Source organism: Calidris pugnax, unplaced genomic scaffold (genome assembly GCF_001431845.1).
Source record: "Calidris pugnax isolate Ruff unplaced genomic scaffold, ASM143184v1 scaffold24, whole genome shotgun sequence".
NCBI classification, from domain to species: domain Eukaryota; kingdom Metazoa; phylum Chordata; class Aves; order Charadriiformes; family Scolopacidae; genus Calidris; species Calidris pugnax.
Genome location: NW_015090922.1, coordinates 34,260,398 through 34,287,059, shown reverse-complemented (window position 1 = coordinate 34,287,059; position 26,662 = coordinate 34,260,398). Strand labels below are relative to the sequence as shown.

At 36.9% G+C, this 26,662-nt stretch overlaps 1 protein-coding gene across 1 annotated transcript in view; it reads left to right on the top strand.

Annotated features, from left to right (window-relative positions):
* Window positions 1-26,662, top strand: part of SHPRH (SNF2 histone linker PHD RING helicase, E3 ubiquitin protein ligase) — a 46,136-nt gene that overhangs the window by 6,330 nt on the left and 13,144 nt on the right. Inside the window, exons 7-22 of the mRNA XM_014951134.1 lie at window positions 1,210-1,315; window positions 1,811-2,067; window positions 2,505-3,200; window positions 6,493-6,744; window positions 7,542-7,620; window positions 9,583-9,746; window positions 9,835-10,091; window positions 12,917-13,038; window positions 15,707-15,795; window positions 17,533-17,622; window positions 18,900-19,007; window positions 19,959-20,101; window positions 21,859-22,032; window positions 22,351-22,413; window positions 22,530-22,755; window positions 25,156-25,299. Of these exons, the coding sequence (XP_014806620.1) occupies window positions 1,210-1,315; window positions 1,811-2,067; window positions 2,505-3,200; window positions 6,493-6,744; window positions 7,542-7,620; window positions 9,583-9,746; window positions 9,835-10,091; window positions 12,917-13,038; window positions 15,707-15,795; window positions 17,533-17,622; window positions 18,900-19,007; window positions 19,959-20,101; window positions 21,859-22,032; window positions 22,351-22,413; window positions 22,530-22,755; window positions 25,156-25,299 (2,970 nt within the window). The remainder of the gene's footprint in view (window positions 1-1,209; window positions 1,316-1,810; window positions 2,068-2,504; window positions 3,201-6,492; window positions 6,745-7,541; window positions 7,621-9,582; window positions 9,747-9,834; window positions 10,092-12,916; window positions 13,039-15,706; window positions 15,796-17,532; window positions 17,623-18,899; window positions 19,008-19,958; window positions 20,102-21,858; window positions 22,033-22,350; window positions 22,414-22,529; window positions 22,756-25,155; window positions 25,300-26,662) is intronic.

Genomic DNA, 26,662 nt, shown 5'->3' with positions numbered 1-26,662 from the left:
TTCTCTCTGAAAGGAGAGAACCTTTAACCTTAAGTAAATTCTTACCACTTCTGTGGGTTCCATCTTTTTGAATTCATGGCAGCCAGTTTCATTGTACATCTATTCATAACAATCTCCTGCCTGATAGTAGTTTTCAGTTAAAAAGAACCAATTCTGAAAGAGGGAGGAAGATTCTTCTTAAATATATCAGAGGGTCATGACTGAGGAGTGTGAAGGGGAGAATTGGCATTAAAGCATCTGGACATCAACTGGTAGCAATAGCTAGAGACAATAGGTTTTGGAGAGCCGGAGTTACGAAACTGTTTCATGATATGAGTATTTGGGACAAATAGCTAATATTTTGGGATCTTTATGAACAGAATTATATGTCTTCTTATGTCAAGCCAGAAGGCTCCTTGTCATCTGTATTTTTCTTGTCTTTGTATGATGTCCTGGAAAAAAAGAAAGAAAACAAAAGAGCTTTATTCCAACAGAGATTTTCCGTGTGACTCCTGGCTTGCGTAAGCCAATGTCAGAGTTACTCCAAGTATATCAGCTCACTGTAGGGATCAAGCAGTGCCTGGAGTTTCATTGCAGTTACTGTTTAAGAAGTCTGCAAAGCAACCAGCTAGGGCAGAGTGAAGTCTCAGTGAATACTGCTATAAAACAAATAATCGTAGATATATTTGCACTGCATTTGTTGCAGCTTTGGGATTCCTTTTTTATATCCCTGTCTTTGAGTATACACCTCCTTGAATTAAATTGCTGCACCTGAATCATTAATAATAGAGTAAATTTTGGGGGCACAATCCCTAAAAAGGGAAACCTAGTTGTATAACAAGTAACTAGGGTTTTTCAATCTATATTGCTTACCTCCTGCTCTTTCTTGCTACATATTAAATATTATGTTTTCCTCTTCCCATCAGTAACCTAGATTGCTTAGAGCTTATAGATTCCTGCAACTTAATTCTGAAATAGTGGAGACGGAAGCGGCTTGCAGGACTATTCTTTATCTTCTCAGTATAGGGCGCTGAATAGCATTTGCCAAGAAGCTGAACTGAATGGGGTATCACTCTGTACACTAAAGATGAGTTATCTGAGAAAATTGGTGAGATCAGACTACACACCTGTAGCAGCTCATGCTTATTTTCAGATGTGTAAAGATTATTGAAGTTCAGAATTGCTGTGAAGAGACATGAGATAATAACTATTTAATGTTGTCTGCATTAGGGTAAGCTTGTGAACTTCTTTGTTCCACCTCAGCCTTTAGAAGGAAATAAAAAGAAAAAAGCCAAGGAAATGGAGTTTAAATTGAAGGAAAAAATACAATATCCCAGTAAGTATTTCTGATTACTTTTCTAATGCATTTTGCTTTTGGCATAAGCCTTATATTGGCCACTATGAGTTCAAGGCTATTCTTCACTTCTGCAGAATTAAATGATTCTTTTGCTAAGCGCTGTGATGTAGGATTGCATGCTACAAAAAAGTGATCCACACTTAAAAATAAAGTTACCAACTTAGATCTCTGTGCTACAGAGCTCCATGTAACTAAAGGTCTTTGTAAGACTTTATGCATTTAACTGAAATACGCTGTCTTTTTATAAGCTTCAGTAAGAAAATTGAGTGACTTATTTCTGTTGCTACTGAAAACCAGTGATTTGTAGGGCTACCTCAAGTAAATCATTGTCAAAACTGTTGCCTGTCTTTTTTTTTTCCCGCTTTTTTTTCTAGATGAACATGGTGTTTAGAATTCCCTTAATATGCATTCTCTAAGGTAACTGTTGTTTTACCTGAGCTGTAAGGGTTTTTTTGCTTTGATTTTTACATATAGGCTTACGAGTGATGATATTGGCAGCTGTAAAGGAAATGAATGTGAAGAAAGGAGCATCCATTATTGCAATATTTAAGTACATCAGTTCTATATATAGGTATGACATACAGAGAAATAGACGGCTTCTCAAAAGAACTCTAGAAAAACTGATTGCAGAACAAGTAGTAGAGCAAGTCAAAGGACATGGTCTGGCTGGGTCTTTCAAGCTGGGAAAGAATTACAAGGAACAGAAGAAGCGAGAAAGGACCAAAGAGCAGGTAAAAAAATGCTGCGGTAGTTACTTCAAAGAATGTTGCAAAGGCAGATCTTATTTCTACCAATTGCATGCTGTTCTGGGCTGTGTTGTCAACGTGCACTAGTTTAGTGACACTGGCTTATTGATAAAAATGAAGAAAACTGTGGCATTTCCTTTGACATTCATGAACAAAGAAGCAGAAATCATAAGTAGATCAAATTTGGGGCTAAAATATTAAGTACATCTGTCATAAATCTTTTTAAATAGTACTGTGGGAGCTGGCCACGGGTATTGTTCTTACTGTGAAGTTGTCTTTTAAACACTGGTAAACATTAATCAAATCCTCAAACTGGAAATAGATCTAAAATCTTAGTAGCTATGTCATGATATGTTTATAAGTTCCAAAAAGAAAACAGGTGAGGAGAAAGTCTGACATTCTTGGTTAATTTTGCTTTGTAGGTAGCTAGGACTTCAGAAAGCAGTCAGAAGAAACAGTTGATTGATGCTAAAACTCAAACCAAAGAATCAAAAAATGGCAATGTCACTTCTAAAAATGTCCTTAAAGCCCCTTTACGGGTGGATATCACCATGGAAGAACATGATTATTGTACAACTAGTAAAAATAACAGGAAATCTGAAGCAGATAATGAGAACTCTGTAAAAGAGAGTGATGTTAAGCAAGAAGCTGTGGTCCCAAAGTCTCCTGATTTGCATGGCAGCCTCCTTGTCTCCAGTGACAAGAGCAGTCATCCTGATTTTGATGTTTCTAAAACTACAGCTGATGTCAAGCAGGAAGTTCCAAAGGACCAGTCCTCACATTCCAAAGAACATGCCGGCAGTAGCGTACAACATACCACTTCTGTATTTCCATTTAATACCTCTGAATACCGTTTTGAATGCATCTGTGGGGAGCTTGGATTGGCCGACTGTAAAGCTCGTGTGCAGTGCCTGAAATGTCACTTATGGCAACATGCAGAATGTGTAAACTACAAAGAGGAAAACCTGAAGATCAAGCCCTTCTACTGTCCCCACTGTCTCGTGGCAATGAAACCAGTTTCCACAGGAGCAACTCTGATAATTTCTCCGAGTTCTATTTGTCATCAATGGGTAGATGAGATCAACAGGCACGTAAGATCATCGTCTCTTCGAGTTCTGGTAAGATTATGGCACTTCATATTTTGGAGAGTTCATTTATCAAGACTTGGGGCTTACTGTTTGACACTGTGTTTAAGTAAAATTCAGAGGTTCTTTGCTCTCTGTGTCAGAACTTTATATTTCTTTCTATTGGACCTGTGCTTTGGCAACACAGTGCATTTGTGTCCCAGAAAGATTGTCTGCATTTAGTTCTTCAGTTTTTTCCTTATCAGTTGGTCACTGGGAGATGATACAGTGGACCAGATATCTTCATCAAATGAAAGCAGATTTTGAGCAGTTGCAACAACAGGTGGTTTCTGAGAGGGAAGGCTGCTTGTGTTTCATTTTTTTTTTTCCTGAAAGATTACCAAGGAACTTAGAAAGGCCTAACTATAGGTGTTTTGGCAGTGTGAAGTCTCACTGTACATTTGCAGCCAAGCATCTTTCTGACAGTTGCTTCTTATTTTATTCTAGACAAAAACAAATGTTTCGGCAGGTAAAGAGTATACTGTACTTTTGAATTTCTGTTTCTCAAGCTTTACAAAAAAGTCTTGGGCCTTGGTATTTATTGAAGATAACACCATTATGACTTGGGTGTTGCCTCTATAACATCTGCCATATTTATTAGAATATTGCTTATCTGGAGACCTTGTATTGTCCATTTACTTGATTTCTAATAGCTCTATTCCTAAAATAGTAACTATGGGTCTATATGATGTTTTAAACACACTATTCGAGGGTAGCCATTGTCCTTTATTAATGATGTAGTCAAGTTTTGTCCTTCATATTTTTAGTAGGCAAGAACCTTTGTAATGATATAATGCATTGAGAACTGTAGATCCCTTATATTTTGAATAAAATAACAGTAGTGGTAGATAAAGAGAGGAAGCTTTGTGTTTGGGGATATATCTGATACCTTCAGTTCTCCTGCACAGATACCCAATGCATAAATGAATTCTAGGCCTCCAGTAAGCCATTTGTGTGAGCAGTCTAATTAGCTTTAGCGCAGCAACTAACGAATGTGTAAAACTTGCACAGTTTTCGTAGGACCCAGTCCAAGTTTTATACCAGCTTTGATGAAAACTGTCAGAAATAGATTTACATGGTAACAGTAAAATAGCTTAAATACTGAATGTTAGTACTTTAAGCTGTGTGACACCTTCCATTCTAAGACAGTTTTCATTTTATTTTAACTGCCAACTGCAAGTCATCCAGGCTTGCTTTCAGTGTTGCTTCAAAATGAAAATTTGTTGGGCTTCTGTCTGTAAAGTTAAAACGAAAATAGTGCAGGTGTTTTAAAGAACCTGTTTCCCATGTTAACAGGTCTTGCATTGCATGTGAAGGGTGTTTTTTGTTCTTCCAACTTCTTACAACCCATGGGAAATGCTAATGGTTTTATGTAACAGAACAAGGAATTAAAATTTATCAGTAGGTCTTGCTTTGTGGCAGGTTGTCTTTTCCTGCTGCTGTGAAAACAACCAAAACTTGGCCAAGTTTTAAACCTCCAGAAAATCTGTTCATAAATACTTGGAAGAGATCATTAGAGTTTGACAGCTATTTTTTTTTCTCAACAATTGCTTCAGTGAGCATGCTCTTGGGTTTCTTTGTTTCCACTCCTTCCCCTTCTCTCTCGACTTTTCATGTGCATTGACCTGGTGGCACATGCCCTGTTGTCACACTGTGGAGATGGAAGAAACACTTGCAGAAAATTTCTGTTCAGTTGACAGAAACATTGTTGTCACATGCACAAATATAGAGGAAGATTATTACTGGAAGAAGAAGTACAATTAACAGTGAAATCATGTGCTGATCAAGGGGTAAATAGCCAGGGAAATCAACTAAGGCTTTATAGGGTCACCTTAATTTTGGTATTTTTGACTACTGGTTACATGAATTAAGAGAACATTATAATTTGTGACACTGAGGGACTGAAAGATGGTATGATTTTTCTTAAATGGTAAATGTGTTTGTAGGTAGTTGCAAATAAACACTAAGCAAGATGGTCCATTCTTATGTAATAAATCATGAACTCACAGAATGAAAGAGGAATAGAAATATGCTAGCTTTTTGAAGATAAGATAAGGATATAGATATTTTTTTTTCTTAAAAAGATAGGGATATCCCTTTATCTGTCAGAAGAAAGCCTTATCTATTTTAATATTGTAATTAAAATACAGATCTATATGAGTGGTAAGAAGTAGCTGATGATAAAATACTTCAAGTTAAGCAATGGATACCTATAATTTTGAGATAGGTTCCTGAAGTCAATTTGGGAGCAAGAGAAAAAGTTTATGTAGAAGGGGAAAAAGGCAATTGATGCATAGCTCTGGTAATAATTGTTCTTAGTAGCTAAAAATCCCAGCGATTGAAAAACACTTCTATTCTAAAAATATATTTGGATTGCATACAGTACCCCACATTATTTGAAATTTTAACATGTTTTGGTATTGTAAGTATATTAGGACTCAACAGTATGTGCTGTATTTATTTTCTTTAGATACAGAATGCTACCATGGGGAAGCATGTAGTAAAATGTTTGGTTTAGCTTGTTAATTCTTTTTTTAAACTACTGTATGTTTCTGAAAGGATTATACTTAAAATGATAAGGGAGATAAGGGAAACACTTCTGATATTAGAACAAACGTCAATATTACTTAGTAATATTATTAGTTAGTTAGTTAGTATTATTAGTTAGTAATAATATTCTGTTGCTGCACAGGGATTGTTTCTTTCTAGGGTATTCTTTCTATCTCACAAGTCTGTGTAGAGATCCTTTTTGTGGGTAAAACATTACACAGAGTATCGCTTCTACTTTTTAAATATTTCACTGCATACTTCTGACTTTGCCTAATCATCCATGAAATTTTTGGGGCGATAGGGAGAAAGGTAATGTGTCTGTGTAAAGGAGAGGAGAGGACTGGACGTGTAACACTGACTTACGTAATATTGCTCCCTGCAACGTTACAGGATGCTTCATCTTGCAAACAACTGGTGCAACAAATAACTGTTGCAGAAAATACTGAAGTCTTCTTTTTTTCCAAAGGAAAAAATAAATGTTTTGCGAAGATCTAAATGATCATACATAAAAATTTTACATCAATGTCTACATTGCATTTATTATCTGTGTTACTTGTATGGAGCTCCCACTGTGTGACTGTATGAATACAGGCTTTATCAGTAGTTTTGTATTACATGAGCAAGACTGCTCAAAGCATGTGTGTATTAAGCTGTTACTGGTATTTTTGCATTTTTATTAAAGTGTCGCTTAACCTTCCTTCTTCACTGTTGTGCTATTGAATACAAATCTGTGTAGGTGTACCAAGGTGTGAAGAAGCATGGCTTTTTGCAGCCACACATGCTGGCAGAGCAGGAGGTGGTTATCACAACCTACGATGTCCTCCGCTCCGAACTGAACTATGTAGACATACCCCACAGCAACAGTGAAGATGGGCGCCGTTTCCGGAACCAGAAGCGGTACATGGCCATCCCGAGCCCTTTAGTAGCAGTGGAGTGGTGGAGGATCTGCCTTGATGAAGCACAAATGGTTGAATGCACCACTGCAAAGGTATGACATTCATGGTCATTCATTTGTTTAACTTGAAAAGGTTTTGACAAGCTGATTGTAAATAATACAACATACTTCCCTCTCCCTCTCTTAACATTCAGTGCACTTAGGTAATTTGCCCTCGTAGCTTGTTCTTCAGAAGTGAATTTTCTGGTGGAGATATTTACTATTAAATGGTTCTCCTGCTGGAATTTTGGCAGACTGAAGTATATCCAGCTCAAAAAACACTTAACATAATCTATACCGACAGTTTAAAGAACTAGGTCATCGTGTTGTATATGGTGTTTGATAGTTTCAAACAAGACACTGGCCTGTTCGGTGACATGGTTCAGAGGCATAGATATGTCCTTTGGGTCTAGAAGCTAAAATAGTCAGCAGCCTGTCTGCAGACTCTAGGGCTACAGTCTGCAAATGGAGATTATTTTAATTAGTATTTGTCCAGTCTTTTTGCCCGAGACAGGAAGACAAAAATGCTGCTTATGTAATGGCTTATTGGCTTTAATTTTAAGTTGGTTTTTTTTACATACATTTTCTTTTGCTCAGTGTTTGCCTTTTGTGAACACTTAATTACACTTGATTACTTGGAAGTAGATATGGCTTTTATCAACTTTCAGTTACCTTCAAAAAAAGCTCAATAACTTTATATACATTTATATGATATATTGTACCAAAGCTGCTTATAGGTTTGCTAATTTTACATACTGAAAATGTTCATACTTCTTAAAAAGAAGGTCCACTTGTTTTCAGACTGTCATTGTTTTTTCTTTCTTGTCATTGGTTGTGTCACCTTTTGCTAGGCTGCAGAAATGGCACTCCGGTTAAGTGGAATCAACCGCTGGTGTGTCAGTGGCACTCCTGTGCAGCGAGGATTAGAAGGTGAGATTTTACGTTGTGGTGTCATCTGTGGGTTTTCCCTGTGCTGACAATTAGGAGGTGGTTTGAAACACTTAAAATGTCTGCTAGTTTTGCCCTGAATTCATTAGGTACTCTGACTTGGTAAGCCATAAACCTCAGCCGTGTAATAAAGCCATCAATAAATGTATTGATATAAAAGTTGCAGAGCTGAAATCTCTTTATCTCCCTGAGTTAGATGATGGACACTTTGGAGAGGAGAGAAGCTGTATGTCAAACAGCTGACTTGAGTCTGTCCTTCAGTTTTCACTTAGCACAGTGGGTAAATATTAGCCCCTCTTTATTTCAGCTCAAGATAGTTTGCTCTGGTTACAGAATCCTTCTAACTGTCAAATACAGCAAACAAAGCTGTATTTTTGCATAGCCCTGTATGAAATACTGTGGGCATCAACTGCCGTGAACGCAAGTTCTAAAAATCATACTAAAGCTTTATGAAACTTTCTTGAGTCCTTATGTAAGGACTTAATGAATTGAGATGGTGGAGTAGGGAGCTATATGTTAGCAGGTGTCAATTATCTTGTCTTTTTCTGACATACTCAGTTTCTGTAGACAGGCTTTAAGCAGAGAGAGGAAAAAAAAAAAAGAAAGGGAACTGAGTATCTTCTTTATCTCCCTGTGTTCTTTGATAATTTAAAAATGTGTGGTACACATTGAGGCAGTGAGTTTGAAAGTGGATAAATCACCGTAAGCATTTGTGTATGTATTTTTGAATTCTTGTTCAGATACCAAACTATTATAAAAGTCAGCTTTGTAGATTAATTCGTTTTGGAATCGTGGACTGAACTTATAAATACACACAATAGTTGTGAAAATACATAGATAATAAAGCAAACACTGTAGAAAGATGTGACTGATTTGACTATCATGATTAACCTGTTGAAGTCCTTAAGTGTGATAGTGTTGATTTAATAAATACCTGAAATGTCAAGTTGTCCATAATAACATGTTGGCTGCCCTGAGGCAGCCCCCATCACCGAGGGGACAAGAACCACTGGCTAATGTGAACCTGTGGTGCTGCTGCTGTATTAAAGTGGGGTAGGACCTCTGGGTAAACAATGGCTTCCTGCAGAAAAATGATTCCTAGGATTTTTCTTCCTGCGGCCTCTGATGTATTTGGTGAATGTCTTTTGGCTCTCAGCTGAATAACAAAATTACCGTAAAGCTAACAGAATAAAGAATGTACCCACCAGATCTTTGAGAACTATCTGTGATACCATCATACAGTTCTATTTCTGCATTGTCCACATGCAGCATTTAAACTTGTGCTTCTGTATTTTTCCAGTAAGATTTAAATACAAGCTTAAAGTCAGCATGTCCTTAAATTTCATCCCCAGAAATTATGGGTTTCTCAATTGGGCAGAATTAGCAAGCTGCATTCGCTCAATTGGTAAGAAAACAATTAAAGTGTGTTTTGTTAATTTCTTCTGCCTTAGTAGAAAAATGAAAGTCTTCTGAATTGCAGCCCCATTTAGAATGGTGGGCAACAAACAGGTGGTGCACAGCAGGCTGTGAAGTAATGATACTGAGCAATATTGTTTTAGAAAAACCTGGCAAACCCAGTTAACCATATGCAATCACGTAATTCCTGCCTCTCACCCCTGCTCTGAATAGGTTTGACTTCATCGCTCTGTTCTTCTAAACTTGAAATTAGGAAAGCATCTCACAAATAGTTATATTCCAGCAAGCTTTCTCAAAATCAACAACTAGCTAAAGTAGAGAACACCCCCACCTTCCCCCATCCAGTCCTCTGCATCAATTTAGATATTTTAGTGAGGGAATTGCTAGAAAACCAAGTGGAAAAGATAACAGCCAGAATGTAGTTGCTTTATGCCTGATAACCTTTCTATGACAGTTAATTTTTTTTAAATCATAATTTGAAGTATTAAAACACAAACACCATACTAAACCACTTTCTTTTCTTGGCAGATCTGTATGGATTAGTCCTTTTTCTGGGAGTTGATCCTTACTGGGTCAAACACTGGTGGGACCAGCTTTTATATCGACCTTATTGTAGGAAAAATCCCCGGCCTCTCTACAGTCTCATTGCCAAGATAATGTGGAGATCAGCAAAGAAAGATGTGATCGACCAAGTAAATAAGTTTTGGGTTTTAAAATTCCTGAATGATATTTACCAGTAGCTTTATTTGCAAATTACTTGTTTTCTTCTTTCGATTGCAGATTCAAATTCCCCCCCAGACAGAAAATGTGCACTGGCTTCACTTTTCTCCTGTGGAGAGACACTTCTATCACCGCCAGCATGAGGTGTGCTGCCAGGACGCGTTGGCAAAGCTCAGGAAGATTTCGGACTGGACTCTCAAGCTCAGTAGCCTGGATAGAAGGACGGTGACTTCCATTCTGTACCCTTTGCTGCGGCTGAGGCAGGCCTGCTGTCACCCACAAGCTGTTCGGGGAGAGTTCTTGCCATTACAGAAAAGGTGAATTTCTGTCCCTTCCTAAATGGCTTGCTTTATCCACAGCAGAAATCTAATTGGCCCTAACAGTGCAAGACTTCTACAGTTCTCAGACAAGCCTAATTTTAAGCTGCTTTAGTTAAATGTGCAACTGTGCTACTCCAGGCTGTCTGACCTCAGAAGCTGAATAGAATACAGTAGGGTAGTTACTGGAATTCTTGTGTTAAGGAACACAGTACCTAGAGGCACTTGTTTGTGCAGTGACATTTTAACCTTACGTTGCTGGTGGATACTGGGGTGTTGTAGGTAATAGATTGAGTGTCAAACAAACCAGATTCTTTTTCAATTTTAAATAAGCCCATTGATTTTCTTTGTGTCTTACAAAACTCATGTTCATAAATGAGAACAGCAAACAATGAATAAATGCAACGGAATAATTCTTTTATTAAAAGAAAATACTAATGTGAGGTTGCAGAATTTGTAAATGTAGATCCAAACTTGAAAGCTGTTCAAATGCTTTTTTCTTTTTTTTTTAGTCCTTTTTTTGCATGCTTTCAAGATCATCTTCCTCATAAGTTCTCTGCAGATACCACTTAGGTCTCAGCCTTTGTTTGACCCAAAGTGTGTTGCTAGCACTTTTTGCAAAATGTAGCTGCTACTTTTTCAGTTAATTAGAGGGAGGTTGTTAAAGAATAGGCTGTTTCTGTTCCGGGCTCTAGGAAAACTATCTATGTTGTTTTGTTTTTAAGCTACACATAGGGAAGAGCTTAAACTTTTAACATTACCCGTGTTATTTCTACTGTCTCCTGCTCTTGTTCATCCATTCTATTCAGTCTCTTTCTATCCTTTTATGAAGTTTTGTGTCTTACTCCTCCCTCTTTCTCATACCGGGCACCTACAGTGCCCATCAGCTGTATTGGACTCTGCACCTACTTCAGCAGGGGCCAGTGGTCAGCACTGTGCTGTAGTTCTTTCTATCCAACAGTCTGCTTGTGTAGAAGCAATGACTCAACCATTGGAGAAATCAATATTCCCACCAGCCCGTACAAGATTATTTGCATTAAAATGAGCCAGTGGAGTACAAATGAAACATGTAAGCTGAGCTGGATACGCTGAGAACAGCGTAGTACTGTGTTGATTTTGATTGAATGCTTGTGGAGTGACAGCTGCATAGTAACTATAGTGGAAAAATAGCAATGAAAATTAAATTTTTTCTTAAAAACATATGCACAAAGAAAAGTTGTATCCAATTACTATTTACATACCTCTTGTGAACCAAACTTGATTGCAGGATTGCACATTCACAGAACAGAGAGATTATTTGGCTCCTGGCTTTGCTTAAATGTATGAGAAAAAAATGAGGACATTCAGTGCTAGGAACTTTGATGAGGAAGAGAAATTTACTGAAACAAGAAAGTTGATGCTGGAGCATATCGATAAGAGAAACTGGCCTGAAACAAGAAAGCTGAGTTTGGACCATATTTTATGTTAGATGACACTTTTTTTCCCACCTGTGTAGTGAAGATAAGAACATCTACTTAGCAAAAATATATAGCCCTCAGAAGGGAGTTTTTCTAGGCTCCTCTAATTAAACTGAGTGAAAAAAACCCTTCTTTTTGTCTTAATGGATAGTGTCAGACTACGTATCAAATTGTATACTTTATATGTACATCCTTACGCCTTTATAATTTTTCTTGAATCTGCTGATCATTTTGAAAATGAAAGGTTAGGTGGGCAGTCGTGGTGCAAGTATCAGAGTATGAGCAGCAGGTGCTATGTGTATCTGCCAATACCTCTGCAGAATTCAGCCAGTTATAAATAGTGATTATATTGATTTAAAGCCTGCTCTACTATAACATTGAAGCGTAAACTGCAGGAAGAGTTTCTGCAAATGGAAAAGTGTTGCAAGGAAAGTAAAATAAAGCCCTAGTCAAGGATACCCGTCTGACATACCCTGGGCTCAGACTGCACAGGAGTTAGTTCATCTCTTACTCTACTCCACAGCACTAAAAGATAAATAGTAAAAGCTTCTCTGGAAGGTGAATGAAGCTGAGGAGCAGAGTTTTGGGGAGGGGGTTAGTGTCTGATCTCACGGCAGCAATTGGTCACAGAACAGTCTCAGCTCAGCTGTTGTAGACTGTTGTTGCAGTTTACTCTCCTGTGTCTTTGCATCAGTCCTCTTCCTGGCTGGATTCTTTGTCTTTTGGCCTTACTCCAAGCTATCCTTCATGCTTCTCTCTCATTTCTCTTCTTGCTTTTCCCTCCCTCCCCATTTCCTGTAACCTCTAGAGACTAAATTCCTCTCAAGAATTACAAGTGCTACAAACAAACATAGAAAAGGAAGTTTAAAATGATACTTGCTAATCTTTGCTATTCTCATTCTACAGGTTTTCCTCTTTACCTTGACACCTCACCAGTTTTGCATGTTTAGACTGGTGGTGGAGGTGAGAAATGTCCTTTCTCAGCTGTTTTCATTTGAACAGCTTCTAGCACAATGAAGTTCATTTATGCTTGTTGCCAGTTCACCCCTGTAACAGAAGGAGCAAAATATTTTGCCCTGTGAAGGGTTACTTTACCTAGGTCTAATTTTTGTCTTGTTCCTTTATTTCTTTCTATTTTTAGGAGATGTCAACCTCTTGACATACTCAAGTTAGGGTAAAGCTCTAGCTGGAAGAACAGTTGACAACTAGGGGTTTTTTTATTTTTTAATAAGTAAATATATCTTAAATAAACATTTGCACAGTATGTTGGATGCACGTAAGAGTCTTTCATGCTGCACAGCGTGACAGTTGTACTTCTCTAGTGTTGTGGGTTTGTTTCTAATGTGAGCCATTTGGTCTCCATTTCAGCACCATGACCATGGAGGAACTGCTGATGTCTCTGCAGAAGAAATGTCGAACCGAGTGTGAGGAAGCTCACCGACAGTTGGTGTGTGCTCTTAACGGCTTAGCTGGTATCCATATCATTAAAGGTAAGACTGGATGGCTGTAGCTTATTCTTTACTCCTTTCAGTAGGATAATTATGGGTTAGATGACACCATCAAGCAGTGTTGTTTTTTTTTTTTAAATCAGGGAAAAAGTGGCAGTGAAATATTGGGGAACTAGAGAGGCTTGTTAAGAGTGTTTGTAACAAAAACCAACATTCATTCTAGTTGACGGAGAAAAGGGTAGATGTAGTTTGGTGCGTCTTTGGGATCTTTTGTAGTATTTCTGGCTCTTTTGTTTTATATATTCTTTCTTGTTTCTACCGTCTATGTGGATTGGGAAGATAAAAGAAGTCACACTTATGTAATTCTACTTAACCTGCTTCTATTTTATCAGTGTTATGGTTTAACCCCAGCTGGCAACTAGGACCACATAGCTGTTCACTCACTCTTCCTCCCTCCTCTGCCCTCATAGGGTAGGGAGAAGAGGGAGCAAAAGGGGAGGGGAAAAAACCCCACCTCGTGGGTTGAGGTAAAGACAGTTTAATAGAACAGTAACAGAAAGGGGAAATACTGGTAAAAGAATATACACAATAAAGTGAGGCAATACAGTTGCTCACCACCTGATGATCGATTGCCCAGCCCATCCCTGGCAGTGATTGCAGATCCCTGGCCAACCCCAATTTCTATAATGAGCATGATGTCTATGGTATGGAATATTCCTTTGGCCAGCTTGTCCCATCTGTGCTCCCTCTCAGCTTCCCTGGGAAGCTGAAAAAGTCCTTGACTTACTATAAACATCACTTAGCAACAACTAAAACAATGTGTGTGATCAAGATTATACTCATACTAAATCCAAGACAGCACCAACTAGGAAGAAAATTAACTCTATCCCAGCTGGAACCAGGACAATCAGTACTGCCAGCATTACTGGTACACTCAGTCGTTTTATCAGCAAGGAGGAAGCACACCTTTATATATAAGTAAAGCCATGAATTTGTGGTTAGTATAATTGAAATCTTACAGGTCTGAATGTTATTAGTCCAGATGTAATTGTTACAGGTGAAAAAAAAATAGTAGTCACACTTGTTTCTACTGTTTGTCCTGCTTCTACACTCGCCTTTCTACTTCCCTTCTGGGTCCTGAGTTCATACTGGTGGTGGCAGTGCTATGGCCAGGTGTCACCACCTGGAGTTCTTCCTCAGGAGGTGTATGGTGTTTGTGTCAATGGTTTCTACTTTCTCACTCAAGGATCCAATTAGGGTCATTTTTATGTTTTCTAGCACACTTCTACACCTTTTTCTTTCCTCATTGGTCTGCAGCTCCACGTTAATACCAAATTTAGTGTACATGATGCCTTTTATGAATGTTACATACTATTTCTTTGTTCTCTTTGTTGCCCCTAAAACCAGTTTTGTCCAGCTCTAGGTCTGCATTTCTTTGGCTGTGGGTGAGTTGTTTATAGCCATGGCTTCCTTATTCACTGCCAAGCGTCTGCACCATCTCTTAGCATCCCATGGCTACTCCTCTACGCCGCATCCTGTATCTTTACTTTTCAAGGCCTCTGCTATTGTTCCTAGCCCTGTATTTCTCTACACTGCATCATTGTGTTAGTTGTAAATATCTCATTCTACATAGAATAACTGCTTGTTACTGCTACCTATATAAAGCTGTGATTGTACCACACAAAGATAAACAAAAGTAAAAATAAAAAAAAACCCTAAAAAATTAGTCATAAACACATAGAGAAATTGCTGTCACAGCTAAGCCAAGTTAAAGGTCCAGGCAGGTCAAGAAAAATTCCCAGGAGGCCTGACAAGTCTCAACCTCGAGGCTTTGCAGATTCAGCACATAGCTTTGGTCCTGTTACTAGTAACAGCCATAGTGTACTGCAGGGCTACAGCCTTACAACTGGAACCTGTTTCAATGCAAGAAGCAATAAATCTTTTTGAAATAGGATTCTCGCACTTTCAGATATGTAGGAAGATGATTTTTGGTTTACTCTGTTATCTGTCTTTATACATTTCATGTCCCTGTACTTCTCCAAGTTTTTAGAGTCTTCCAAGACTGTTACTGGCTAAGTACATTTCTGTCAGTTGACACAAGAAAATAAAAATTGATTATTTTTTTTTTTTGCTGCTTTTCCATATGCAACTTCAATTTTTGTCTTTCCTTTTTAGTTTATATAAACTGTTTTGAAGTGATTGTGATGTTAGCAGCTTACATCAGTAGTTATGCTCCCTGCATGTGTTTAATCATTTCTGCATTTCTGAACTATGTCATGACTTCCAGTGTTTTCACTGGAAGAGTGAATAATGCATTTGCAGTGTGAATTTAGTAATGCATCACTGCAGCGAGTTGTAGATTTTTATTTTTTTTTGTAGTGCAACATGTGAGATTTTTGGGACTTATGCAACCATGAATACATATATTTAGATCAAGAAGTCTACAGATCTTGCAGTCACGAAAGATACTTAATCTGGAACCTACTTTGTAAAGTACTATACTCTGTCTTTTTCCAGGTTTGGTTTTTTTGGGAGGAGGGGGCAGGGAATGTATAGGAAAGATTTGCTTGAAGACAAGCAAATATTAAATAGTCTCTCTGAAAACATCTTATTATGTAACAAGTGATGGCCAGTCATGGCTGACTGTATGTTTAAAAAACCCAACATAATATATGTATGTGTATGTTTTTGTTATTCTTTTTTAATTCAGGAGAATATGCACTGGCTGCAGAGCTGTACAGGGAAGTGTTACGATCATCTGAAGAGCACAAAGAAAAGCTCAAAACAGATTCCTTGCAAGTGAGTGAGCATTCAAATGTAGAGAGACATAGTTAAGAACTGGCATACTTTAGACTTAGCTTAACAGGTCAGTCTTTTCTTCCTCCCAGTGGTGTGCTGAACTTTTTCAGCCTTCTGTCACTGTCATAATGTTTAGATAGGAATCTGTCCAGTGACCTTCACGTTTCTTTTTTTTCTTAAAAGCTGCTGTATTTCTAAAAACTCTTGCTTGTGAGTCTTCGTGGTGTGCCAGAAGCAGTGTATGATCTCCACCTGCTGTTCTGTGATAAATTAACACGCTGAATTCCTAGACTTGTGTATGTGACTGCTCATGTTAATGGTACTACATTACATCCTGTGAATACAGGACGTGGGGTTTGCATTGAGAATGATATTAACATGCAAAATGAAAGAGAATAATGAATAAGATGTTCTCTGAAAGGGCATCAAAACATGAAAAAGAGTCAAAGTTAATTTCTTGTTCAGGAAATATATTAATACATTTTGAATACTACATTTGAAATACGATTATATTTTCCTGAAAAAAAAGCAGTGGCTCTGTAAGTAATATCTTTATATTTCTACAAGAAATATCAGTTCTAAATTGACCAAAATTCTCTTCAGCATAACAAGATATTTAAAATGTTACTGATAAATACATAAGAAGTGATCAGTTGTCTATTTCTTTTCTTTGCTTGCTTCACCAAGTTATTTTCTGATTATCTTGCATATGATCATCTGATGGTTTTATTGCTCTTTTTTGATCCTTCTTTCTCCTTTGTGACTTCACAGAGGTATTTTTCACTGAGCATAGCCATATAGCCTGGCATAAATTTGTTAAGCTACTTTTAACAAGATTGTTAATTAAGCTGTTTTACTGGATTATGCAATCCAATAAAGCTTTTCTTTTTTCCCCAAAATGGGCACTGCTTAATATTGTCCTTGTGTAGTAAAACTGCACTTCTGTTGAGTACTTCCCAGTTGTGTAGGCTTAGCTCTGAAGACAATGCCCAGCCACTGCTCACCAGTGCTCTGCAGTAGCTGAGATAGTAATAGAACAAAGGTGAAGTAAATCCAGGAGGTGAGAAGGGCATGAATTCTTGATAGTGGAAGTTGTTAGTGTGAGGGTTTGGGAGATATGCAGGCGGCAAAATATTAGGTGTCTAGTTTGGGATTATGTAGGGTGAACCTAATTAAGAGAAATAGACTTGCCTCATTAACACTCAAGCTTATTTTCCCTAAACATAAATAAAAAGGTAATGTTTTATTCACTCACCTTTTATTTCAGAAAAGGGAAAAATAAGAAAAATCTTTGAAGCTTTTGGGAGCTGATTTTTTCGTTACACTTCATTTTGCTCTCAGACAGGTGAAGTGAACTGTCTGCTTATAATATTCTGAAAGGTATTTACGAAAGATTGTGCTCTGAGATAAGTTGTTTTCCATGGTATCAGGAGCTGTTTTAAATAGGTGGGTGAGTACAGGACAGAATCTGATGACTTGGAATCAAACTTTACTGTTGGTTTGTTTTTGAGGTGTTGAAGAAGATCATCTGTTTCATATCTTACCTCAGTAAAATGAGGAAAAGAACATTTATTTTCTTTATAAGATGCTTCCAGATTAACAGAGGGGAAAAAAACCCACTAATTTTAAATGAATACTAATTTTTTTGCTGTAAGTTTTTGTTGGTGTTTAAACTTTCATGCCACAGATGTTGCAATGTATTTTTTCATGATTGTTGTTGACTTTGTGTATACTTAGAGACTTCATTCTACACACAACTTGATGGAATTGTTGGCAAAGCACCCAGGAATTCCCCCAACTTTGCGTGATAGCCGACTTGCAGAGGAGGTAAACATTGGTCATTTTTATATAAATACATTTTGAAGAGCACCTTTTTTTTTTTTTTATCCTTCAATATAGTCTCTAACTAAAGATATAACATTAAATAGCTTTGAAGTTAACTACACACATTTCCTTTCGGGTTAGTAAAATAAAGAGTTATGTAGCATGTGAGATGAGAGCAGAAATGTCCACTAAAATGCTGCTGTTCTGAATGCTTGTGATCTCTGTTATGTTGTGAGTGTTTAATGGAAGTTTTGTGATGGTGATTAGTATCTGTCTTATTATTTGGATATCTTGTGATATTTTAAGATTTTTTTATGTTTTATTGAGACTTGTTCTCTTAAATATTTGAAGAAGTTTCTACCAGCCTTTATAGAAATACTGCACTTTTTATTAGCCTATAACTCTAGCATTTTTTTAAATATTTCCTTCTCCTGACGTTGTAAAGAGGAGGATCAGAAAATTTGTATTTTGCTTCTAAATGTGAAGCAGAGATAGTTTTTCATAACTATCTTTTGCCAGTAGCTCATCCAAATACCTGTCTTGTCCACTTCTGGTAAACTGACTTCCATCTGTGTAACAAGAGCATAATTAGCTCAATAGAAGCAAACAAGAAGACGACGACAACTTTATTTTGTCCATTTTAGGTTATGTTTGTCTAGTGAAATCAGAATGTAATGGTGAAAGATACATATGTGTGCAAATGTTACTTGTAAGAAATACAAGTTATTTGTTCATCACTTTTTAAAATACCAAATAAACTGGTACTGATTATATTGTGGAAACACCTGCATACTGAGGGGGTATGTCAGAAATATTTTTTTATTTGAAAGTTATACCCAATGGAACTAAAAATAATAAAATTTAAACCCTTCTTGTTATTTTATGGGTAAGTTTTATATGTAGTTAAATTTTCCTGTTTTCATATTGTTCTAGGATCTTTTTATTGTTTACGTATTCAGTGCACTATATTTTAATGTACAGCGGAGTAAGAATTATGATTTAAATTTCAGTTCCTTTATTCCTGTTGTATTCTTTGGGCTTGTCTAAAAGTAAAATTGCATAGTTGGCATTTTTGTAGTAGTTTGTCTTCTCAAATGTTTTTAGGGCTTACCAGTTGCTAGATTCTAGAGAAAAAATTAATGCTAAATATTGCTTTCTAATGAAAGTGGGTAGTATGTAGTCATTAACCATTTTAAAACATGGTAGCTGGGATGGTTTTGCATTTTCAATTATTCCTCGTAAATGAGTTGTGTGTAATTTAAGCTCACACTTCCATACAGGCAGAGCAACTTCGGCAGCATTATATGAGTAAATCCAATGCAGAAGTTGCAGAAGCCCATCAGGCCTTGCAGCCAGTTCTTCAGACCATTCGGGAGCTCCAGAGAAAGGCAGGTACCTCTTATGTATTTGGTCTCTGAACTTTGAGACTTTTTTTAAAATATTATTTCGATCTGTTTATCCAGAACTCCGGGTGTTTATTATCTCTAGCAGTTCTCTGAAGGCCTGTTTGGACACAGCCCCAAAACACATTCTGTGTTCCCACATAAAGGCACACAGTACTTGATGAACAGATGATTAAAACCAGAAGTACATGGTGGGATGATTCTAGTAAAGTTTAAGACCATGCTTGATTTTTATATTAACTGTGCTTTACATGTAATTTTAGTAAGTTGTATGTTATGGCCTTGAAACATTTCTATTGGTGTATCAGATGATACTTCAGTTACTTTCAAAGGACATGTTCTTGGACGTGCGTTTAGTCATTAAGCTCAAGGCTTAATTGTGTTTAGTCAATGTGACAATTCAGATTTCTTGGGAAAGTGCAAATCCTTAATGAAGTAATGAACATCTGAGTTAAAATGCTGCTTGTCACTTGGATAATAATAAAAAAATGGGGGCAAATGGCAATGAGGAAGTAAACATCTGCATTTTCTTTCATCTTTTAAAATTATAAGGTCACTGCAGTGTTGCTCTTAATTTCACCAAGAGCTTGCTTTCTCTGATTAAACCATCCTTTCATCTCTTTTTGAGAGAGAGAGAGAGAGAGGAAACTTTGAGATGATTATATGATGTGGCTATTCTGTGTTGGTGGCCTCGGTGAATCTAACTCTACAGAAGCAATTTGAAGGTGTGGAAGTAGATGGGAATGTAGAAACCTTCTTGATCAAGTGTTCACTTAAGCAGGAAAGGGATATTTTTTAAGCGCACTCTCATATTCCACTTTCTAGGACTTCACCAGTCTCTGTTTGAGTGTGGCCTAAAGAGCTATATAAACTTCTGCTGCAATGAGGAAAGTGGGTGGTTGTTGCATGTGGATAAATCTGTTCTTTTGCATACAGATACATTCAGGTTCTCCTTGGTGGTTGGATGTCATCCAGACAGCAATACAGTATGCCATCGATGAGGAGCTTGTTCAACGTGTGCAAAACGAAATAACCTGCAACTACAAACAGCAGACTAGTAAACTTTCCATGGCAGAGAAGTAAGAGAATAGCTAAAATAGGCTAATGAATGCAGTTAAGTCTGCTCAAATCCTCTTATCGCTTTGTGCTAACAGTTGCAATTAAATAGCAGACATTTTTGCTTCATGTCATCTGGGCTGCAATTAAGTTTCAAAAACAGTCCCCCAAAAAGTGCAACTAGATAGAAGAATTGGAAAAAAAAAGCAGAATTACAGTTTTTTTCCTAGACCAGGATTCTTTTAAATGTTTCTTTGCCTTATCTACTGTGGTTTTACAGTCTTCTGTACTCATGGAACTGCTGAGCAAGAAAGAATCAAAGCTTATTGCAATAAGATTGAGTAACTTCTAAAAGAAACTGACTTGCTTAAATGGAAAGTAGGCAGACGATACCAGAAAATCCTTGTGTAACTGCATAAAATAGCACCGCTGTTTTTCTGAGCAAAGAGTTTTGGTTGGGTTTCATGTTAGAGACAACAATACCACCATTGTTGTTGTGTAATTACAGAATCATGGATTATAAGGGACATCTGGAGGTCACCTAGGCCAACCCCCAGCTTATAGATCCAGGCCCATGCTCAGAGACCAGCCCAATCACGTTGCACAATGATTTTGTCCTGTTGAGTTTAGGAATCTCCAAGGAGGGAGATTTCATAGCCTCTATTTGAAGCCTGCTCCAGTATTTCACCCACTTGTTAGAAAAATACCTCAAATTAAAAATCCTTCTATCTAGTTAATATTTCCTGTTTTGCACCTTCTGTCTGCTGTCTCTTGTCCATTCACCATATGCCTTTGAGAAAAGTTTGTCTCAGTACCTTCCTGTTAGATAGATGTAGAAAGCAGTAAGGGCTTTCCTGAGAGATCTCGTTTTAAGGCTGAACAAACTCTTTTCTCCCAGCCTCCTTTTGTACATTCTGTGCTCCAGTTCTGTAAGTTCATCACAGAAAAGGGACACATAGGAAGGAGAATGCTCTCACAGTTTGACTTCAGGCAATTTTCTCAGATACATGAATAATCCTTACGCTCTTAAATATGGTCTTTCTGAATTATGTTTTAGTTAAATACATATTTATTATATAGAAATATATAGAAAAATAGATGTATCTAAATTTATATACATATGCATATAAATATCTACTCTAATGTGTATATAAAATGTGTATAAATTTAAATACTTAAAATATGCACAGATTTGAATTAAATAAGTAAAGACACATACTCTGGTATGACTACTCTGTTATCATGATCCCAAAAGGTGGCAGTTCCTTGCCATTGCTCGAAGGGAGCATATCTTTTGCTTTTCAGTACTTCACGTAATTCTGTTGAATAATCTAAGTAAGGATACAAAACTTTACCTCTTCTTTCTTCAAAACTCAGAATTATGCTGAGGAGGAAGAAGGAAATTATGTCCATTCAAAATGGGTATTGGGGCCACCCAGCTGGAGAGTAGCTTTGCAGAAAGGGACCTTGGGGTGCTGGTGGACACCAAGTTGACCATGAGCCATCTGTGTGCCCTTGCGGCAATGGAGACTGGCTAATGGTATCCTGGATTGCATTAGACAAAGTATTGCCATCAGGCTGGGGGAAGAGTCCTTCTGTTCTGCAAATACCAGACATCATCTTGAGCGATACAATGGAATGATTTCTAACAGCATTACATGTAGTAGTAATAAGCATTTTCTTACGATATGAACTATATTTCTCTTCTCCTTCAAAATACTGAGTTAAGTATGGATTCAATGACTCAGTGTGCAATTAGTTCCCTTTTTCTTTACATCAGGTTCCGTGACTGCAGAGGCCTTCAGTACCTGCTCACAACCCAGCTGGACGAAGTGAAGAAGTTCCAGAAGATTGTAAGAGAAGCAGTGAAAAACTTAGAAGGCTCTCCCTCTAAGCAGGTTATTGAGGCTGCCACTATCTGCCATTTGCGACCTGTTAGACTTCCACTTAACAAGTATGTCTTGAAAATAGAAAATATACTTTAGAGGTGTATTATTAAATTTTCCTTCATTTGAAATAAGAATAAAGTCTTTATTCTGTGCTCAGGATTTGTGTGCACACAGATGTCACAGATCCATTTGTTAGAATCATGACCTTACTTTGGTTTTATTCTTGTAAAATCTTTTCCTGTATTGAGTGTATATTTGACTGTCCAATTGTTCTTATTTTTAGGACTTTTGTGTGGTTTTATATGTTGATAGGGAATTACAGGAATTACATTGGTTTCTGATGAAATTCTGAGTGCTTCTGTTTTCAATATTCTGTGTTGCAGCTGTGTCTTTTGTAAGGCTGATGAGTTGTTCACGGAATACGAGTCCAAGCTCTTTTCTCATACGTAAGTTCATAGCTTTCTAAACTTCTCACTATTAAAAAAATAAAAAGTTAAAAGTTTAATCAGTTTATGTTTTCTACACCATTAGTGATAAGTATTGCGCTTGGTTTGTTTTTAAGCGTTAAAGGCCAAATGGCAATATTTGAGGAGATGATAGAAGATGAAGAAGGACTCGTTGATGACCGTTTGCCCACCACAAGTAGAGGACTGTGGGCAACCAGTGAAACTGAACGTGCCTTGAAAGCTATTCTCTCCTTTGCCAAAGCTCACCGAATGGACGCTAAGTTAACTGAAGAAGGCAGCGCATTTCTGGAACTCTATGAAGCATGGAGAAAGGAATATAAGGTACAGTAAATGAGGTGGTGACGAAAGAGCTGTATAGTCCATTTAACATAATATAAAAGAATTTAAGCTGAATATGAACAAATCTAAGTTGTATTCCTGAAATTAAAGTTTGCCTACACAAAGCTTTTTCACAGTGTTTATTACAGGATTTGATCTAAAATGGTTTGTACATGATTTAAGTGTTCCTAAAGGTTTGCTGGCTACTAAGCAAATCAATAAGCAATGTAATTGCATCTATTAAGACAGTATACAGATATAATTAAATGTGTTCACCTGTTTAGTTAAATCAGAATGTAGTAAGATTCAGCAAATTGAATGTTGCTCCGTTCTGTAATTCAGTTTACCGACAGTCAGGCTACAGATGTCCTTTCACTTATTTCCTGGATCTTGTTTACTGCACATTGTAACCTGAAATAATTAGTCTCCTATTGTTTGGGTCAGAGAACTACAGGAGTATATTGTGGCTTTCTTCCTGCATCCTTGTGTGTCTGTTTCCTCACAGTAAGTACGTACCAGAGATGGAGAAGGGAAAAGAGCTGTTGCACACAAGAGTCTCATCCTGTCTTACAGCTTAGGTGTAATCAAAAGTGTTTTCTCTTGAATGCTTCTCCTACTCATTTTTAATTAACACAGATTTTAACTTCAGTAGAACACAATTGGTATGCTAGTTTCAGGTTTGCTGACTCTCTTGTACACCCTTTTTTTTTTAATTTATTTGTTCAATGAGATCAAAATGACATCTCAATCAGCATATAGTTATCTGAAAGTAAAAGTTATTAAAGACCTCATTAAATTGTGCTGTTCTTACAAAGTCAGGTCACTCAGGTCACTTGCTTATGGTACCAAAATACTGATTGGAGAATTGACCTACAGAGATGATAGTCTGTATGGGATGATAACCCTTAAATCTAAACCAAGCTTGCATGAATGACCAGAAATTTGCCTTTTACACCCCACCCTAAACTACCATATTTATTACCGTAAAAATAAGCACAGTTTCTGGTTAAATGCAATGAAATGATAAATACTCTGAAAACAAAAGTGAAACTTTTGTTGTTGTTGTTTCTTAGTCATACAGACTTTTTTTGTTAGTGTTTTTTCAAATACAGGAAGCTTTGTGCAATCCAGATAAATGCTTAATCTGCACAGAATCTGACTTGGAGGAGAAAGCAAAAGTAACAGCCAGGCTTTTCTATTAGTGAATACTAAGAGAAGAATTTCTGCGTGAGTTTAGTGAAGAAATTGTACGATGTGAATACTTGAAGGCAGTCCTGGGATTTCTGAGAAATGCATCAAGTGGCAGTAGTAGAATTAATATCACAAAAGGGAAACCTCAGTTACTGCTGCTGTTACTTGAATTAGCTTTTTGACTGGCAACCAGACCCTTACTAATTTGCTTTAATCATGCTTCTTTTCTTTTTCTTTTAAGAAACAGTAATTTTAGCTTAGTTCCTCCCTAATTTTAGTTTAGTTTCTTTAGTTTTGAGGGAGTGAGCTCCTTTAATCTTATTCTGTTTTCACCCTGTATGCCAGGTTTAATATACAGTGATTTTATGCTTGTAATCTAGGCATAGCTCAAAACAAATGCCTCAGTAGTCTTTCTTGAGCTAAAAGAAAACCCCCAACCAACCAACTAACCAACACACTCCCCAGCAACTGAGTGTTTAGAAATATCTTTGCAGTTGAAAAATCAGAAATCAACAAATAGTAACTTTTGGCATTTGCAAAAGTTCTTACAATTTCAGTAAGATCACTGAAGATTTTTTTATAAAACACATGAGCAGTGGAAAGCTTAGGAAGAAGTATTTTACAATATTATCAGTAATTTAAAAATAATGTCAGCATGTATGTATAGTATACTTCCAGTATATGTATATTATGTTACATTTGTTTGTAGAAAGCCAGAATTTACTTTTCTAAGTAGAACTGAATCTGGTGTTATCTTCATGTTGTCCTCATCTGGGCTTTTATTAAGACTACTCAAACTGTTAATGTTTCAATAAAGCTTACTTAATCTTTTAGAAGCAGTCTTAGTACTATAATAGCTAGCTGTTTAAAATTGCTTAATCGTTTTTCCTTATGTGATTCAGCATTTGCTTGGTCTTGCAAGGCATTTTGTTTCTGAACTTTTAATTGCATTATTTATTGTAATAGTAATAGTTGTATAAGAAATGAGACAGCTGTTTGTGGTTGTTCATAAAGAGAGACTGGAAAAGAAAGCAGCAAGATGATCTCTATACTGTTTGTTTTCCTTCGTAGTGTGGTGTTGTGGGTGAATTACTGTAAAGAAATATTACCCCTTACTCCAAAAAGATTTTCACATTATATATTGTATCGTAGGGTCATATAAAGGGAACTCAAGTCAGTTCTGCTACTAATTTGTTTAGACTTTTCTTACAGTTACTTCATGAATATTGGATGGTGCTGAGGGATCACGTGTCTGCTATTGATGAACTGGCAATGGCTACAGAACGGCTGAGAGTGCGGCACCCTGACGAGCCAAAACCAAACCCACCAGTTCTCTACATCATAGAACCGCACGAGGTAAAGTACTTGGCAGGAAAGAAGCAGGTTTTTTTCTGAAAGAACCTACCTCCTACAAAATAAAATCTGTATCTAGACCTACGTATAAGGTCTATAATATGCCTCTGTTTCTATTTCAGAAAGTCTCTGTGGAGTACAGGGTTCTTATCTATTTCTACATCCAGTGTATGGGCCTTTTTGAGCTTGTAACTCTTATTTTGGTACATTTTTGTCAGCCTTTTGACTGAAGAGTGGCATGTTTCCAAAAGACTGCTGCCCTTCCAGGAGCAGGTGAATGGCTCTGGGACCTTTCTCTGCAATTGCCTAGTTTTCCAAGCTGGTGGAAAATTAAGTTGACCTGATTTCTTACACACATTGCTACTTTCCACAAGGACCTAAAAAACCTCCAAAACCCACAAACAAAATAACCCAGTGAAAACCTAAAAGACAAATCTTTTTTCAGCATCTTGGAATTTCTGAGCCACTTTCCATTCAAGAATGTAGATAAAATGCTGGGTTGATTTAACATCTTGTTGTTTGGGGTTTTTTTTGCACCAATATGTTTTCAATAGAAACACTTTGTGCTTTTTTTTCAGCAAGATTCAGGGCTAGATAAAAGTGCTTCTTTCCTTTCTGTAGGGAAATAGATGTCTCATCAGTGCAGTAAAGCAATTTTTAAAAGGAGCACTTTGCTTAACAAATGTTTAACAAAGTAAGAATTATGTATGTATTTGCAACAATAAAAGACACATTCCTTGCTTTGGCCTTCATCCTTGCCAGGATGGCAGGGCTTGTCTCTTCTGCAGAATTAATAACTACACCACTACCAATTGTAATTAATCGAAAATGGAGTCAGCTTGATGTTTCTATTGTTGTATAGAATGAAAAGTGAAAGCTTCTAAGATGTGTAAGGAAAATAATTAATTGTTTCTCACACATTATTTTTGGAACCAGCAGTAGTCTAGTATCTCCTTGGCTGTAAGAAGATAGATGTGAAGTGAATGAGATTTGAAAGAAACTTTTAAAACAATTAAGTTGGGTTTTTTTTTTGTCTCTGGAAAGAACTAGTGATGCAAATAAAACAATAAAGAGCAAGTTTATATACCTCCTGGGTCTCAGGTCTCATGGTACTGTGTTCATACTGGGTATGGGAAAGGAATAGATTATCAATTTTACCTGGGGAAAAGCGCATCTTAAATATACAGAATGAGCTCCTCTTCTATCTGTCCCCCAGTTATTCAGTTGAATTTTGCAAAAAATGAACTTGAGCCTTATTGTAAAACTTACCTATTTTTTCTTTTTTTTTTTTTTTTTTTTTAAAGAAAGTTTTAAAGTATACTTGGGGAGAGGTAGTTTGAGGTTTTTTTCCATTTATTTTTTTGGG